We start from the raw sequence: 19307 nt of genomic DNA, 5'->3' as shown, positions 1-19307 counted from the left end.
TGGATGGAGAAATACCCGGACGATAGCCGCCCGGATACATCCCTCCTACAACTGTTAGAAATCATCCTGACAAAAAATGACTTTGAATTCAATAAAGAATTCTTTTTACAAATCAGTGGCACAGCGATGGGTAAAAAATTTGCACCGGCCTACGCTAACATTTGCATGGCACACTGGGAGGAGACTGTTTTTCAAAAGTGCCCCAAACTACCCACCAATTATTTTAGATACTTGGATGACATATGGGGAACATGGACACAGTTTAGAGGACTTCAAACACTTTATACAAATCCTCAACACACACCATAGAACGATAACAGTTAAATACATCACGCATAACCAACAAATAGATTTCTTGGACACTACCACATATAAGGGACCCTCATTTTCCCAAACACACACTTTAGATACTAAAGTTTTCTTTAAAGATACTGACACACATACACTTTTACATAAAAACAGTCTCCACCCTAAACACACTTTCAAGGGCCTGATCAAATCACAATTGCTCAGGTTCAACAGGATTTGCACACAGGTAATAGATTTTGAAGAGGCTACCCAGACCCTCTTCAATGCATTAAAACCAAGGGGGTATTCCAGATCTTTCCTTTGACAGGTCCGGAAAACCTTCTTAACCACCAGACAACAAGACACGCGGAAAATCATTCCGCTAATCACCACCTACTCAGCATTTAGCCTAGCTGCAAACAGAAGAATTAAATTAAATCTAACCCGCAACCTACAGAACACAAACATTATCCAGAACTATAAAATTATCTCAGCGTATGAAAGAAATTAAAATCTTCTGGTGAGCAGGAAACTACCAGAAATTAATACTATACCTACACAGGGCCCAGTATTCCAAAAACAAGCCACTACAGTCAGGAACACCACTACTAAGACAACCTACATAATAAAACAAACAAACCCAAACTAACCAAAAATACTGCATATATGCCATTAAGTGCAAACACTGTGGTATAAAATATGTAGGAGAGACAGGGAATACAATTAAATATAGACTAGCACAACATATATATAATATTAGAAATCACAGAGAGACAGACACACACCTGGTGGCTCATTTCCTTCACCATGGACTTGAGGCACTAGAAATATTGGGCCTTCAAACAAATAATAACTGGACACCGGAGGAGAGACGCAGGTTAGAGAAACACTGGATTCTCAAACTTAGCACTCTATTTCCAAGAGGACTGAACAATGCACATAGAATACCAACACAAGAGGGACCAAATTCTTCCTACTTTAAGGCTTCAGTACTCTTAATGGCCAGTGTAAACTTTTATTTCCCAAGAGGTCCTAATATGGGACAACTTGGGAAATAAAGATTTCTTACTCACCTAACCCCAATCACCCCCAATCCAAACACTCTATAACCCTAACCTTAACCCTAACCCTAACCCCAATCCCATGCCCTATAACCATAACCTTACCCCTACCCCTAACCCCAGTTACCCCCAATCCAAACACTCTATAACCCTAACCTTAACCATAACCCCAATCCCATGCACTATAACCCTAACCTTACCTCTACCCCTAACCCCAATCACCCCCAATCCAAACACTCTATAACCCTAACCTTACCCCTAACCCTAACCCCAATCCCATGCCCTATAACCATAACCTTACCCCTACCCCTAACCCCAGTTACCCCCAATCCAAACACTCTATAACCCTAACCTTAACCGTAACCCCAATCCCATGCACTATAACCCTAACCTTACCTCTACCCCTAACCCCAATCACCCCCAATCCAAACACTCTATAACCCTAACCTTACCCCTAACCCTAACCCCAATCCCATGCCCTATAACCATAACCTTACCCCTACCCCTAACCCCAGTTACCCCCAATCCAAACACTCTATAACCCTAACCTTAACCCTAACCGTAACCCCAATCCCATGCCCTATAACCCTAACCTTACCTCTACCCCTAACCCCAATCACCCCCAATCCAAACACTCTATAACCCTAACCTTACCCCTAACCCTAACCCCAATCCCAATGCCCTATAACCCTAACCTTACCCCTAACCCTAACCCCAATCCCAATGCCCTATAGCCCTAACCTTACCCCTACCCCTAACCCCAATCACCCCCAATCTCCACGCCCTATAACCTTAACCTTACCCCTACTCTAACCCTCATAAAACTCCAACACAAGAGGGACCAAACAAGTGCTGTAGATGAGCATGTGTGCTCAGTCAACCTACCCTGTATAAATAAGATCAATTTGAAATTAAAATCATTTATACCATGGCATGGAAAAATATCCGACCACCTAGGGCAAATATGGCATTCTGATTGAGTATTGTTATGTGGGTGTGTATTATTTGTGTATAACCTTGCTAGTGAGAACAGATTGAACAGGTTTGCAGAATTTTTTCACAGCTAAAATATCCAACAAATATCAATGTGTACAACATACACTACTCTGCAAACATTTTTAATTCATGTAAGTAGTCTGGATATCATAATGGATCTGGTGACAAAAATATGTTATTGTACCGTGGCTACCTATCGAGTTACACTATGCATTGTCAGAAAGATAACCATGGGAGATGTTTCAGATGTAACCAAACGTTTTAACTGGCAGTAATAATGAAATAACTTACAACACACAAGTGATGAGGAGAGAATGATCAAACTTTTACTGGCTGCGATCACTCACAGTTTGATTTTAGACGCAGCAGGCAATTTTAGGCTGTGCAAAGCGTTTTTTTCTCAGCAACAGGCACTATTTTTGCTTGCGTTCCCATTGCGTTCCAATGAATACATTCATTTCAAAACTGAGAATAAACTGTCCATAGCTACATTACTTTGCCAAATTAGTGGTATAAGCGGGATAATACCCTATAAACGAGCCAGTTCTGAGGAAAACAACTGCCCTTCTGAAGTGTTCATAGGGTGTTATCCCTCACATAGCCGCACGCTGCACGTGTCGGTCGAGGTTACGGAGTGCACTTCTCTCCCGCGTGCGCGCAGGCCCTGAGGAAGATGATGGAGACGGAGAAGGTGAAGGGCTTCAGCCAGGTGGTGATCTCCTCCAACCTGCGCGACGCCACCTCGCACCTCCTCCAGGCCGGCGGGCTGGGGGGCCTGCAGCACAACACCGTGCTGGTCAGCTGGCCCCGCAACTGGAAGCAGCCTGAGGGTCACCAGGTCTGGAGGAACTTTGTGGGTGAGTGACGGGACCGAGGGGGGCGCTCCGTAAGAGCAGGCGGGGGGGGGGGGGGGGGGTTACACGAAGGACAGCGGGCCTAATGCTAACTTTAATTGACTGATCGATTGAACGTGGCCGAGAAGCGCTTTGACGTTACTGCCTCGATTTGGTCGTTCCGATCCTCGTCGTCTAGTCCCTGCCCCTCGTCTTCCACTTGAGTTGTGTCAATTTAATTCTTAATAGAATTGATTATGTCAATTTAAATGCTTCTGTCTCTTGTTAACCTGAGTTAGAGCACAGCCTATAAGTAGCTCCCATCTTGTTGTGCTATGAGAAATGGTGGCAAAGTCAGAATGTTAAAGCACTTTCAATTGTTTAAATCTGTCATATATGTAACTAATGAAAGTTTAGCTTTTTTACAAGCAAGAATTGTAGAATTATTTAATGATGATACCGCCTTTTTGGTGGCAGCTGGTCTTGAGGTCAGTTGGGCAAAAAGCTTCTTCTTCTCTGATATATTTCATTAAGAGTGAGTGGTATTGAATCTGCGGTCAGAAGCCCTGCAGGGTGAAAACCACTTGGCTCTCGCATTGCCCAGGGATGGCAGGGTTTCTGAGGCCATCACAGTTTCATTGTGCACCAGTGACATCCCCTGTTCGATCAGGTGTCCATGAGTTCACTTGTCCACTGACATCGCATGCTTTGGAGAGGAACACCGAGTTTGTGTGCAGTCCACAAACCCACAGTGAAGATTGTGGCAGTGGACGCTGAAGAAAAAATGATTGGGGATGGAAAATTGGAGCGACAGAAGGTGTAAAAGCATAAAATAAAGGGAGTGATTTGAGTGATTTGAGTGATTTGTTAAGAGTCAGTGATTGGGAAGAGTCAGTCATTTTGTTCTTCATGGGGATTCACCATTATGAGTGATCCATGGGGAGTGGTGTTTGGGAAGAATGTATAATCTCTTGCTTGGATTCACCCCCACTCCTCCTCTGCAGAGCTGGTGAGAGAGACCACTTCTGCGCACCTCGCCCTCCTGGTGCCCAAGAACATCGCGGCCTACCCGTCCAATGGCGAGCGCTTTACTGAGGGGCACATCGACGTCTGGTGGATCGTCCATGATGGGGGCATGCTCATGCTGCTGCCCTTCCTTCTGCGTCAACACAAGGTACCCCTAAAACTAGAGACAGGAAGAGCTACACGCACCCCAAAACCAGAGAGAGTGAGCTACACCCCAAAACCAGAGAGAGTGAGCTACACACACCCAAAAACCAGAGACAGGAAGAGCTACACGCACCCCAAAACCAGAGAGAGTGAGCTACACCCCAAAACCGGAGACAGGAAGAGCTACACACACCCCAAAACCAGGTACAGGAAGAGCTACACACCCCAAAACCAGAAACAGAATGAGCTACACCCACAGGTGCGTGTGCTCGTTACAGGTGTGTGATACCATGGGAATGTGAGTCACAGGTGTGTGTGCTCGTTAACAGGTGTGGAGGAAGTGTAAGATGCGCATCTTCACCGTGGCCCAGATGGACGACAACAGCATCCAGATGAAGAAAGACCTGACCACCTTCCTGTACCACCTGCGCATCGATGCCCAGGTGGAGGTAGTGGAGATGGTGAGGCACCACTAACATTATGCCACCTGAGAACGCAAAAAAACATCCCACTATACAGTATACACTTTCAGGCAAACTTGGCAGTAAGTACCACTTAGGGGTAGGAAAAGGCAAGCATTGCTGGGCTGAATGGCCGGTTCTCTCCATTACCTTATGTTGTGTTGTGTTGTGTTGTGTTGTGTTGTGTTGTGTTGTGTTGTGTTATGTCATGTTATGTTATGGATATGACATTAGCTCAGGAGGTAAGAGCAGTTGTCTGGCAGTCAGCAATTCACTGGTTTGATCCCACCCTGGACATGTTCAAAGTGTCCCTAAGCAAGACAACAAACTCCCAATTGGTCCCGACAAGCTGATTATTACCTTGCATAGCAGCCCATTGCTGTTGGTGTGTCTGAAAGGGCACATGATTGTGAAGTGCTTTGGATAAAAACGCTATATAAATGCCATCTGTTTACTGTTTACCAATATGTTAAAGGTGAATTTGGCTCAGGCACAACAATATGGCAGAACACAGAGAACTCTACAGATAATAACATAAACATCATCTGATGATGTAGCATTGTAGTAATTGAATAAAAGAAAAATTCCTACTATATGCATTTGAGTTTGAAAAAGTATGCTCCATTGTCAAGAGCACATGTATTCCAGATATTAACCTCCCCGACAGAGAAGGCAGACAGCTTCAGAGATGTTTTACAAAATGGGCAGCATAATTGAATTTTAACAAAATTAATAATTAGTCTTTTGTATATTTTGTTCTATCAAAAGGTGATGAAATCGTGCTTGTTATCCATCCAGTAATTTAGTGCATGGTTTTCTAGCCTTTCCATTTCAATTCAATCATGACTGGATTTGCTCGAGATCAAGATGTTAAACCGTGTGTTATGTGTGAAAAAATCACTGAGTGCGTACATCATTTAGCAGTGTCAAAATGCAAGCCGTTTCGAATGAGACTAAATGCATGCAAATTGTCTTTCCCTGTTCTGTTCACAGTCGAAAATAAATCACCTCACCTCAGATACCTGACAAACTAGTTACTTGATTTAAATTTTAATATTGCCTGTCAAAGGTCATTACCTAGATGAAAAGCAAATGTACACTGTTATTTTGACTGTTAAATATGACTACAAATTATTACAGCGGTTATATACTTAAAAATTGGTGGTATATAAGGGGGAAGATTCTTTGCAGTGGATAATTACTGAATAGTGACCTTCAAAAGAGGAGAAACAAAACAAGATTTCCTCTCATTAGTACAGTAGCTTCAGTACGTGAGAAAAATATTTTTTTAATTCGATGTGCAGCTCTAAACAAGCAAATGGGAACCTGTGTCTATGCTTTTTCAGCAGGAATATTCAGATTGACATATTTAGATTGTGTAGGAGGAATTTATCCCTTATTATGACTTATGTAAGCCATGACAATAAGAACAATTCCATCTTCCACATTGTCTTCCTTTTCTTGAGTTAGGATTCAGCATTACTGATACACACAGCTCTCACTTACAAAGGGTAAGTCTGAGCTATTTCTGGAAAGTTGAATTTGGAAGGACCGGGGAGCGAAAATCTTTTTCGGTTGTAATATCCAGCCAGACAGTCAGAGGGAGTCATCAATAAAGTAGAGAAACACTGTAAGTGTCATCATGTTCTTATCCTCGCTGAAGAGGGGCACCATACCAGGCTGTGAGTGCTATAATAATCAATCAGGGAGCACTTACTCCGGTCTGTCTGAAGGAGAGTAATCAGCGGGACTGATGAGCTCGTCCTGAGGTGCTGTGGGGGACGCGCCACTCCGACATGTCACGCCACACGCTCACCGTGACCGCTGTATCCGTGTCGCGCAACGCGCCCGCCGTGACCGCTGTATCCGTGTCGCGCCACGGGCTCACCGTGACCGCTGTATCCGTGTCGCGCCACGGGCTCACCGTGACCGCTGTATCCGTGACCGCTGTATCCGTGTCGCGCTCACCGTGACCGCTGTATCCGTGACCGCTGTATCCGTGACCGCTGTATCCGTGACCGCTGTATCCGTGTCGCGCCACACGCTCACCGTGACCGCTGTATCTGCCGCCATTCCCACACGCCAACACGCTAACACGCCAACTCTCCTTTACCATGCCAGGCTGTGTCTGTGTCATGACTCATGAGCCACAAAGCCACACCACGCCACCAAATACATCTTCCCTATGAATACCTTTTACCTTATTTTATAAAAATATACCGTATGTACTTTACACTAGCAAGTAACTGCTTTGTAACCACTGTTTTATATGGATCATATCTGATACATATAAAGTAGTAACTGAATACTAATTTGGTAACTTGTTTTTGTGTCATATTTGTATCTTGCTTTTTTTTTTTAATGCAAATAGGATTTCATTCAATGTTATGCCTAGAACATAGCATTTTGAGAAAATATATGATACATTTTATACATTAATACATTAACTATTGCCCTTTAAGAATTATTTTGTGCATATACCGTAAAGTATCCAGTATCCAATAACGGTCTTGTTATACTACTGCAGTAGTACTGTCTAAACCACGGCCATCTTCCTTCCTAGCATGACAGCGATATCTCTGCCTACACTTACGAGAAGACCCTGGTGATGGAGCAACGATCACAGATCCTCAAACAGATCAATCTAACCAAGAACGAGCGTGAGCGAGAGGTAAAAAGACTCTTTCCAGAAAGCACAAGTACTCTGAGGCTGGTCCTGTGTGAAAAGGAATTTACTCATAAAAAATGGTCAAATATCAAGGTTGGAGTTCCCAAACTTTGGTTTAGAAGGCTTTGGAAGGAATTTGAACATTTGATCACATCTTGCCAATTTTTTGAACTGGTTCCCACTCAATCAGATAATTAATTTCATAACATTGCTGCTTGTGTACAAGTCACTGAATGGGCAAGGGCCTTCATATGGCTCTGATCTATTCTATGAACCCCCCAGAGCCCAAAGTCATCTGATGCTGGCTTATTAACTATTCCAAGAGTTAAAACAAAGCATGGAGAGACAGCCTTCTGTCATTCTACTCCCCACAGCTGGAACAATCTCCCAGCAGATATTAGAAATGCCCAAACTCTAACCACTATTAAAACTAAGCATTCATGTTCTGCGCCATATATACTTCAATATTTGTTTTAATTGTTCTTTTCCCTCTAACTTATTAAGATTACTTTAAAAACACTTTAATTGAATGTGTTTGTAAAGCTCTGAAAATGTGCTATACAAATAAACTTGACTTGGCTTGACACGTCCCCCGCCTCTGCCGTGCACAGATCCAGAGCATCACTGATGTCTCTCGCGGGTCCATCCGGCGCAAGAACCCAGGCCCCTCAGGGCCCCAGCTCACCGTGCCAGAGGAGCAGCCGGGCGTCAGCGTGGAGGAGAAGCCTGAGGAGGAGGTACGGCCTGCCCCGCACCCCTCATGACCTGCTCATATTCCACTCTCTCCTCCTCTAACCCCCCATGACCTGCTCATATCCACTCTCTCCTCCTCTAACCCCCCATGACCTGCTCATATCCACTCTCTCCTCCTCTAACCCCCCATGACCTGCTCATATCCACTCTCTCCTCCTCTAACCCCCCATGACCTGCTCATATCCACTCTCTCCTCCTCTAACCCCCATGACCTGCTCATATCCACTCTCTCCTCCTCTAACCCCCTCATGACCTGCTCATATCCACTCTCTCCTCCTCCAGTCCCCCTCATGACCTGCTCATATCCACTCTCTCCTCCTCTAACCCCCCATGACCTGCTCATATCCACTCTCTCCTCCTCTAACCCCCTCATGACCTGCTCATATCCACTCTCTCCTCCTCTAACCCCCTCATGACCTGCTCATATCCACTCTCTCCTCCTCTAACCCCCCCCATGACCTGGTCATATCCCACTCTCCTCCTCTAACCCCCTCATGACCTGCTCATATCTACTCTCTCCTCCTCTAATCCCCCTCATGACCTGCTCATATCCACTCTCTCCTCCTCTAATCCCCCCATGACCTGCTCATATCCACTCTCTCCTCCTCTAACCCCCCATGACCTGCTCATATCCACTCTCTCCTCCTCTAACCCCCCATGACCTGCTCATATCCACTCTCTCCTCCTCTAACCCCCCATGACCTGCTCATATCCACTCTCTCCTCCTCTAACCCCCATGACCTGCTCATATCCACTCTCTCCTCCTCTAACCCCCTCATGACCTGCTCATATCCACTCTCTCCTCCTCCAGTCCCCCTCATGACCTGCTCATATCCACTCTCTCCTCCTCTAACCCCCCATGACCTGCTCATATCCACTCTCTCCTCCTCTAACCCCCTCATGACCTGCTCATATCCACTCTCTCCTCCTCTAACCCCCCTCATGACCTGCTCATATCCACTCTCTCCTCCTCTAACCCCCTCATGACCTGCTCATATCCACTCTCTCCTCCTCTAACCCCCCTCATGACCTGCTCATATCCACTCTCTCCTCCTCTAACCCCCTCATGACCTGCTCATATCCACTCTCTCCTCCTCTAATCCCCCTCATGACCTGCTCATATCCACTCTCTCCTCCTCTAACCCCCCTCATGACCTGCTCATATCCACTCTCTCCTCCTCTAACCCCCCTCATGACCTGCTCATATCCACTCTCTCCTCCTCTAACCCCCCCCATGACCTGGTCATATCCCACTCTCCTCCTCTAACCCCCTCATGACCTGCTCATATCCACTCTCTCCTCCTCTAATCCCCCCCATGACCTGGTCATATCCACTCTCTCCTCCTCTAACCCCCATGACCTGCTCATATCCACTCTCTCCTCTTCCAGTCCCCCTCATGACCTGCTCATATCCACTCTCTCCTCCTCTAACCCCCCCATGACCTGGTCATATCCCACTCTCCTCCTCTAACCCCCCTCATGACCTGCTCATATCCACTCTCTCCTCCTCTAACCCCCCTCATGACCTGCTCATATCTTGTCTCTCCTCCTCTGATCCCCCTCTCCTCTCGTAGCTCTGTACAGCGTAGTGGTCTTCGTGAGAAGGAACATAGTGCATCCAAAAACAAGCAGAAGCTCAAAATGGTGGGAACCTAGTTTACTGTATCACAATAACCACCTCAGGGTTGAGCGTCACGAAATAACACAAAGACACTTGGCTGGAAAGCTACCACCCCCTGCCCCTATCACCCCCGCCCCTGTCTTCCTATTGGTGTTACCCCCCGCCAACAAAATCAACATTCCTCTCCAACTCTGGAGTCCACCCTCTGCGCACCACTGTCAGTGTGTGTGCCTCATCTGGGTGGGTTGTGACCTGTCTAACGACTCTCTCTTTCCCCCCCTCCTTTTGCCCAACGTGCTCCGCTGCACCCCTGCTCTCAGTCTGTGAACATCTCCCGCCCCCCACAGGTGCAACTGATCCACGACAAGAACGCCACGCCCGCCCCCACCCCCACCAGCCCCCAGTCCCCCGTCGAGGGGGCCCAGACCCCGGGGGACAAAGTGCACATGACATGGACCGAAAAGTTTGAGGAGGACAAGGGCAAGGGCAAGCCTCCTGGTGCCACCACACCGGAGGGAATCAAGGATATCTTCAACATGAAGCCGTGAGTCGCCCCTCCCGGGGCCCAAGCGCTCTCGTATCACTACGCCGCCGGAGCTACTTTTGTGCCGCTGTGACCATGTGACACATGGGACTCTTTGGCTTGGGGCATAAAGTAGGAATTACATTTATTTTCTACTGAAACCTCAGCACTTATTTTCCAACAAACACACTTCATAAATCAAAGACTTAACTGAAAGCGGGGGGGGGGGGAATGTTTTTAAAGAACTTCTATTTTTATGCACGGACTGAGAAGTATCAGAACGAGATATAAAATATTTGTGTCTTTGATCTTGCCAGTGTTTTATGCTTGCCTTTACTGTAAAAACTCCACTGTTGTTAGGTTCATGTGTCATACACATTAGTCCATAAACATGTCTCCTAATTGGTGTTCATATTAACCACACTTGTAATGGATCTTAAATCACTCTTCAAAATCTGGGTTTGGTGCTTAATGATGGGTTCTGAGCCACATTGCCGTGGCTACAGTTGCCTGTGATGTAGACATTAATATGTATGATATAGCTGCACTTCACTGGCTGTGCTATTTTCTCCCTTCTCACTGCATAGTTACGTGTGGTTATAGCTGTCCTTCCTTTACAGGCGTGACTGTTATCATTCCATGTTCACGGCCACTACTCAACAACGCCAAAAAACCTGGACTTTCTATAATATTGAAAATATTCATATTTAATTGAAATAATAATTACTGTTTTTATCACCCAGGTACAGCCACTTGGTTTCATGATGTCACACACTTCTCACTTGTACATAAGAGATGTACATTATGAAGGACCCCCTACTCACTTTGGGAATCATTACACTGATGATTATCAGCACTCTCCATCACCATTCCTAGAATAGTGGCCCTGCTTGCCTCTTGCCCATCAGAGCAGGTACAGTAGTATCTGTGAGTGGGGATAATGAGTGTCTTCTCCATGTTTTGATCATGTTTTTCTTCTTCGCCATGCTGCAGGGAATGGGAGAACCTGTAAGTATTTATTCAGGTGCCACAATCTGTGGTCAGGGTGTGTGGTTAGTAGGCCATGGGGTGTAACTGCTCTTTGGTTAGGGTGTGTGGTTAGTAGGTTAGTTAGTGGACCATATAGTGTCCATTCGCAGGACAAACTTTGTTTATCAGTTAAACCCTTTCTAGTTAGGACAGTCACATTGAGGAGAACCCACAGATGGGGTGCAGATTGTATAGAAGCTTTAGTTTTTTTTCATAGCTGCCTGTTTTAGCGTATTTGTACTGTATATCTGTTTGCCACAATTTTAGGTTTGGAATCACACAATTAATGTGTGGTTAAAGTGCAGAGATTTTATTAAAGGGTATTTTTATACATTTTGGTTTTGCCATGTGGAAATTACAGCCTTGTTTATGCATAGCCCCCCATTTCAGGGCACCATAATGTTTGGGGCACAGGTGTTTGTAATTGCTCAGGTGTGTTTAAGTGCCTCCTTAATGAAGGTATAAGAGAGCTCTCAGCACCTAGTCTTTCCTCTAGTCTTTTGATCTTCTTTGGAAATTATTATTGCTGTTTATCAATATGAGGACCAAAGTTGTGCCAATGAAAGTCAGAAGCTATTATGAGACTGAAAGCAAGAATTTAAAGGTTACAGACATTGGCCAAACCTTAGGCTCACCAAAACCAACTGTTTCAAACATGATTCAAAAGAAAAAGAGCACTGGTGAGCTTACTAATCACAGAGGAACTGGTCGGCCAAAGAAGACCTCCATAATGAAGAAAATTCCCCAAACAACTGTCTGACAGATCAGAAACACTCTTAAAGAGTCAGGTGTGGATTTGTCTATGACCACTGCCTGCAGAAGACTTCATGAACAGAAATACAGAGGCTACAATGCAAGATGCAAACCACTGGTTAGCAGCAAAAACAGCATGGTCAGGTTACAGTTTGCCAGGAAGTACTTAAAAGAGCAACCACAGTTCTGGAAAAAGGTCTTGTGGACAGATCGGATGAAGATTAATTTATATCAGAGTGAGAGCAAGAGCAAAGAATGGACGAGAGAAGGAACTGGCCATGATCCAAAGCACACCAAAACTTCTGTGAAACTTGCATGGCCAAGTCAGTCACCCAATCTGAACCCAATTGAGCATGTCTTTCATATGCTGAAGAGAACTTAAGGGGACCAGCACCCGAAACAAGCGTGAGCTAAATGTCACGTTTCATGCCTGTCACATCATGTTTCATGTTTAGCTATTGCCTTAGTTATCTTGTTGTCATGTCACGTATTATGTTAGTCTAGTCTCGCCATGTGTTTATGTTTTATTTCCCGTTCTTGTCCACTAGTCTTGTCATGTCACGTTATGTAGTTTATTCATGTCAGATTTCGCAAACTTATTATGTCACGATTTACGTTGTTTCATGTTATGTTGTTCCGTTCATTTTTTAGCATACACTTTTTTGTGTCTTTCTGTAAACCTTGCATTCATGCTTTCTCTCTCTCTCTCCCTTTCTGTCACTTACGCTTCCCTAATTGTTTCAATTTCCCTTGTCTTCTTACTAATCTACTAACTTTAGATCAGGATTGGGTAATACTAACGTTCTAGCCATGTTTTCATGTTACCTTATGTTTCCTGTGCATGTCATTTACTAATTTACTAATGCTAGGGCAGGATAGGTTTATTACTAACGATTACTAATTATCTTGTTAACTGGTCAGTCCTCCACACCTGATTTCCATTCTCATGCTGCTCTCAAGCTAATTGTCTGCACCTGTCTACACCTGCATATAAACTCAGTTCCATGTCATGTCTTTGCAAAATAGTTGCCTCTTTTAAGCGCACTTTTAAGCGGTTTGACAAGCTATTGTCTACCCGTTACGATCCAAGCCTGTTTATTGACCAAAGATTATTGACTTATGTTTTATTGACCATTGCCTGCCTGTACCACGACTTTGCCTGCTGTCTTTGTGCTTCTGCCCCACGGAGCGGACTTCGGTCTTGACTCTTGTGTTGTCATCGACCCTGAGCCCGCCTGCCGTCCGTCTGCACTACTGCCCCACTGACAGCTTTCCTGGTTACTGGACGTTTTGCATGGTTTACCGATTTCGAGACTGCCTTCTCCCTCGGTACTGTACTTTGGTTTTGGCTGGATTTTATGCGTTATGAACTTTGCTTCGACTATGCTCACTGGACATTCCCTAAATAACGGGACTTTATTACATCTCTTTGTCGTGCATTTTGGGTCCAACCACCACGCACCCGTCTCACTAAAGATGACTACAATACAGGCCAAGTAGAGAATCACCAGAGAAAACGCTTCAAGCAGTCATTGCATGCGAAGGATATGCAACAAAATGCTAAACATTATGGTGCCCTGAAATGGGCAGGCTATGTACAAACACTGCTGTAATTTCTACAGGGTGAAGCCAAAATGTATACATGCCCTTTGTAAAAATTTAACAATGTACACTTTAACCACATGTGATGTTTTTTTATTCTATTACAAAGCTTAAATTGTGGAGTACAGACGCAAATAAAGAAATGAAGAGTCTTTGTCCCAAACATTACGCAGGGCTCCGTTAGGTCATAATAATGATATTGTGTTTCCCGGGGACCCCTCTCTCTGCTCAGGAACCAGTCGAATGTGAGGCGCATGCACACCGCTCTTCGGCTCAACGGGGTCATTATGAAGAAGTCCCAGGAGGCCAAGCTGGTCCTCCTCAACATGCCCGGACCTCCCCGGAACAGGACAGGCGACGAGAACTGTATCCTCCCCACGCTGCGTGTTATGAGTGATGTATGTGTGCATATGCTGTGTGTGTATGTGTGCATATGCTGTGTGTGTATGTGTGCTGCGTTTGTGTGTATGTGTGCATATGCTGTGTGTGTATGCTTCTGCGCTGTGTTTGTTGTGTGTGTAAGTGCTGCAGGGCTGGATTTAATTTTACCTTTTACATTTTAGTCATTTGGCAGACGCTTTTAATCCAAAGCGATTTACAAGTGCATGGGTTAACGCATCACATCCATAACTAGTAAAATACACATGAAGTGCTGTTCTAAACAAAAATAGTCATTGTAAGTGCAAATGTTTTTTAATAATGAATGTAATTTGTCGTAAGCTACTTTCTTTGAAATCATCTTTATCTTCTTTTCTGATATACAAAGATTGCTGGGAAATGTGCCTGTGAATGCCTGTCCACTGCCGTTTCAATTTTTAATATTATGATGATGCAGAATGATGTAATTAGCTTGTTTTGGGGGAGAAATGTCAATGTCAGTTAGGAGTGAGCTACAGCAAAGCAAATTTGATTGAGCTAAAGATGTCATATATAATTGCTTGTGTGCAACCACTGTCAATATTTTTTTATATTGTAAAAAATCTACCTATTCTTTAAGTCAATCTTAAGTCTACTTAAAAAGATTTTGTGCAACCATCCAACTTTTGTTTTTGTGTGTTGCATTGTGTGTCTTATCACCTACACAGTATGCCTAGCGTTTGGCAGGGCTACTAGCTAGTTGAACTACATTTTCCAGTAGCCTACCATGTGTAGCTATTTTCATGAAGTAGAAATCAAGTCTAATTGCTCCTGTATTGGCATAAAAGTAAAATCGTGAAACCAGTATTATCACTGGACAAAGGGAGAGGGGGGAAGGGGCGCAGTACAGATAAAACAAAGCCTGTAGTCTGCAGAGATCACATAAAATCCCAGTAAATATCCTCAAATCAGAGCTAACAGTTCGTACTGTAATATACATATTCAGGGTTTAATTTCAAATCCAATGAGCTGGAGTACAGAACCAAAACCTACTGTACCCTGAACCTGAAGCCTCTCCAATCAGAGCAGTCTAAAACAGGTGCTGACGTATTGTGTGATGCTGTGTATATGTATATACTATGTGTATTACATTACATTACATTACATTACATTACATTACAGGCATTTAACAGACGCTCTAATCCAGAGCGACGTACAATGAAGTGCAAATCAAACCCTGGGACAATTGTGTTGAGGACCCTAGAGGAAAGTACCATTCCTAGTCCTGGAGTGATCATACAGATACAACTTGAACCCTTGAAGAGTACATCAACCAATGAGCATACCACGGTTGGCAGCTAGAATACCCCGAATACTACAATAACTAAGCATAAGTGCTATTATAAGCTATGGCATACACATGGCTAATCGTAGTCGTGAGGTAGGGAGGGAAAGGTGCAGTCTGAAGAGATGAGTCTTCAGTCTGCGCTTGAAAGTGGTCAAAGACTCTGCTGTTCTGATATCCACAGGAAGGTAATTCCACCACCGTGGGGCCAGAACAGACAGCAGTCGGTTCTGTGTGTATGCTTTGTGTGGTGTGTGGTGTGTGCTTGTGTGTGTGTGTGTGTGTGTGTTCTCTCCCTTGACTCCCTCTCTCAGATATGGAGTTCCTGGAGGTCCTGACAGAGGGTCTAAACCGCGTCCTCCTCGTGCGTGGTGGAGGGCGCGAGGTCATCACCATCTATTCCTGAGGACCACGCCCATCCCTCCCCATTCCCACACCCTCTCCATAGACTGACCCCTCCCATCACCTTTACCCAGAATGCACCCGTCCCTCACATCCGAGCAATAGCCCCATCTCAGCACTCTCTTCTCAAACAGCTTTATTCTCAAAGAGTCGCATCCCATTCCTCCAGATGTCCAAACCAGCATACATTTCTCCTGTGTTTAATGTCTCTTTTATTCCTGAGATGCCCAGATGTCTCTCTTTGTAAAATGCCAAAAGCCTCTGGCTCTAGACCTGCTCTCTTGCTCGAAATGAGTGGTGTATACCTGGTTGAGATGATGAGGGCTTGGTTTGCTCGTTTACCTGCTTGCTGGCTATACATCCCAGCTGAGGATACCACACAAAATGGCGGGTCATTCATCCTGTCCAATGAAAACACCGCCACCATTCCATACAAACGCCTCCATCATTCCATTCAAATTCTGGATGTCTTTGGCTCCTCCCACTGTCTGTGTTGTCTACACTCATTTGTTCCTGTGCTCTTGTGAGGGTGGGGTCAGTGGAGAAGGAGGTGGTGGAGTGCTTGTTTTTTTTCTCCATTTGAAAGGGGGTTTTGTCAATGCCGTAGTTGTATAAGATTTGGAGTTGTGCTGATCCGGGAGTGCTTGGTGAAAATGAAAACGATGAGAAAGATAACTGTAACTGTCGGGAGTATCAGCTGAAGAGGGACATTCGGCAAAAACGACGACAGAGACCACACATCTCCCACAATCCCCAGCGCTACTACCGCCACCGCAAACAATCCGGATGAAGAGGGCTATCACCACCCTGTGCTGAGTGACATCACTGGGACAGAGAGCGCTGGGGGAGGGGCTTAGGCTCAGGCCCCGGCTCAGGCTTCACTGTCCCTGGCCTGTGTAGGTCAGGATCTGTTAAAGTAGTGCAAGGCTCAGAGGAAGACTGTGGACTGTGTGTTTAAACTGAGCATAGAGCTTTCCTTCAGAGTTGCAAACTCACGCCAGTGAGTCAGTGACTTGACCCTGAACACTACCCAATGAGTTGCGTACATTTTTTGTCGTCCTGTCATTTTGTTTTGTAACTCTGTTAGCCACCCCCCCCCCAACCCTGTACTCACATACACACACACACATATACAAAGGCAATCACACAGGCACACAGACCCCACAAACACAGACATACACAACCACACAGACACACACACACACACACACACTGTATTAAGGGACTGTGTGACCCTTGCGAGACAGTTGTGAGAAGTGCCAAAAATGAACAAGACTGACAAGGTCTCCAACATGCGCATTGTTTCACTGTGAGAAGAGTTTTCTGAGACCCTTTGGCTGCAAGAATGGAGAGTGTGAGAGAGAGAGAAAGAGAGAGAAACTGTTGTGATGTTATTGTTGTGAGACACACCTTCCCCCAACCCCAGTGTGGATCGCCTGTAAATAGTGTACAAACTCAGATGCCTCATTAAATATCAGAGTAGTACTTTTTGTGACTAAACTAACAGCTTCTAGTAAAGAGATGTTCCTCACATCACACAGGTTCATCTCGCAACGCTGCAAGGTTGCTTTCCTTTCTATTGTAATTCTTAACAAGATCCATGACAAATTCTTGAATGGTCATGCACTGTGTAACGAGTGATTGATAATGATACGCTTTACAAATAGAATCACCGAACATGAATTGTGTCACAAACCCATCTGTGATTCTGCCATTCCCCTCTCCCCCATCTCTGCTGCCAAAATTTAAACTATCAAACTTTTAATTATCATACGGTTCTGTGAAAGGAGAACAGATAACTGAATTAGGATGATTCCTTGTTTTTTATCAACAGTCGGCATCCTGTTATTCTTTTATCACATTTTGCCAAATTAACACATGACTATTTAAAAGTGCCATATTAAAAGAAAGTATATTTTTGATAGGAAACAAAATTTAGATTTTAAAATGGTAATATAGAATCGGTTTCTACAGCTAATACTGATCCTACATTATCAGCAAAGCCAAATTCTTGTATCTGCAAGAAATATGGACTGATTATACATTGCTGTGTAGAAACAGGTGCAATAAGATGATGTTCAAAAGTAAAACACAGTCTACTCTTAAATCTCAATCCTCTGTAATATAAGAATATATTTTCTTTTTGAAAATGGCACAGAATTATAGAACTAATTTATTTTGATTACCATTTTTAATTCATCAAAATATTGTGAAGACATTATGTGCATTTGTGAAAGGGTTGTGCAATTCCTTAAATTTGGACTCATGCATTGTGTTATTTATTTTTATATCCAGATATTTTATATAAATAAATTTCATAAATGTAATGAATATAACTTCTGTTATCTAGCCAATGACAATTAGCCTATAATCTCTGTAGTCTACTAGAAACTGTTTTTCGTCACTTGTGGTAGAATGAGACAATAGTATAAATTACTACTAATAATTATTTCAATTAGCATTTTTATTCATTTTTTTGTGAAGAAAACAAATGGATTAGTTTATAGTAAGTAATAATATTTTGTTTTGTTGTGCAAATCTGTAAGAGATGTTGCTTAAAAAACTAAACGTTTTGAGTTGTGAAAATTGCTCGTATTTACAAATAATTTGTACTGTATTTAAAAATGTTTTGAAAAAAAGATTTACATTAGAAAATGGTATATTCTCGAGAAATACATATCAGATAAGAGCAGGTTTAGTTACAGTAATATGCAGCCTGTGGTCATTTTGGGGAGTTAATGAAGCCAAAACAAACAAACACATTCAAGTTATCCTGTCTTGTGTTTATGTACAGGCAAGCGAAGGTTAATTTTAATGTGGAACTACAAATGTAAACAATGGAATCAGATGGAATGGGAATTTAATATATTATATTTAATTTAATTTAATATATTTCATATTATATATTTCATATATTATGAAAATCATTAAAGATGTTAATATAACTGCATTTGAACTGTCCTGTAATGTTCGGGCTCAGTTTTGCAGCACATGATGTGCTGGTAGTGGTTTAAGAATATTAAAATGCAAATATTATATATATTACATTTACAAAATACAAATATTATATATATATTACATTTACAAAATACAAATATTGCATTTCTGTTATCGCCATCAGCCTATTATGCTTTGAGTCTCAACCTTTGTTTGGTTGGAAGTACTAGACACAGAATGGCTGAATGGCCAGTCTGTAGCATTGTGGTTTCTGTTCATGACTGGGACCTACAAGGTCAGTACTTCAATCCCCAGTGCTGCTGTTGAGCCCTTGAGCAAGGCCCTTAACCCCACATTGCTCAAGGGGGGGATTGTCACCTCCTTAGTCTAATCAACTGTAAGTCACTTTGGAGAAAAGCATCAACTGGTCTAATGTATTCTGGTCCTTCTGTTCTTTTGTAATTTGAGTGGAGTTAATGCTCCACACAAACGCTTTACTTACTTTGCT

At 43.6% G+C, this 19307-nt stretch overlaps 1 protein-coding gene across 3 annotated transcripts in view; it reads left to right on the top strand.

Moving 5' to 3' along the window:
• Positions 1-18706, top strand: part of slc12a5a (solute carrier family 12 member 5a) — a 226047-nt gene extending 207341 nt beyond the window's left edge. For 2 of the 3 annotated variants that reach the window (XM_061219845.1, XM_061219846.1), the window contains 9 exons: positions 3007-3202; positions 4183-4352; positions 4678-4809; positions 7373-7480; positions 8089-8214; positions 10172-10395; positions 11368-11382; positions 13991-14124; positions 15775-18706. In XM_061219845.1, coding sequence (XP_061075829.1) covers positions 3007-3202; positions 4183-4352; positions 4678-4809; positions 7373-7480; positions 8089-8214; positions 10172-10395; positions 11368-11382; positions 13991-14124; positions 15775-15866 — 1197 coding nt within the window. In that variant the 3' untranslated portion in view covers positions 15867-18706. The remainder of the gene's footprint in view (positions 1-3006; positions 3203-4182; positions 4353-4677; positions 4810-7372; positions 7481-8088; positions 8215-10171; positions 10396-11367; positions 11383-13990; positions 14125-15774) is intronic. The other variant, XM_061219844.1, reaches the window with a different exon arrangement.
• The last annotated feature ends 601 nt before the right edge of the window (positions 18707-19307 follow it).

The sequence above is a fragment of the Conger conger genome, chromosome 14 (genome assembly GCF_963514075.1).
Source record: "Conger conger chromosome 14, fConCon1.1, whole genome shotgun sequence".
In the NCBI taxonomy this organism is placed as follows: Eukaryota; Metazoa; Chordata; class Actinopteri; order Anguilliformes; family Congridae; genus Conger; species Conger conger.
This window is presented reverse-complemented; position numbering and strand designations above follow the sequence as displayed.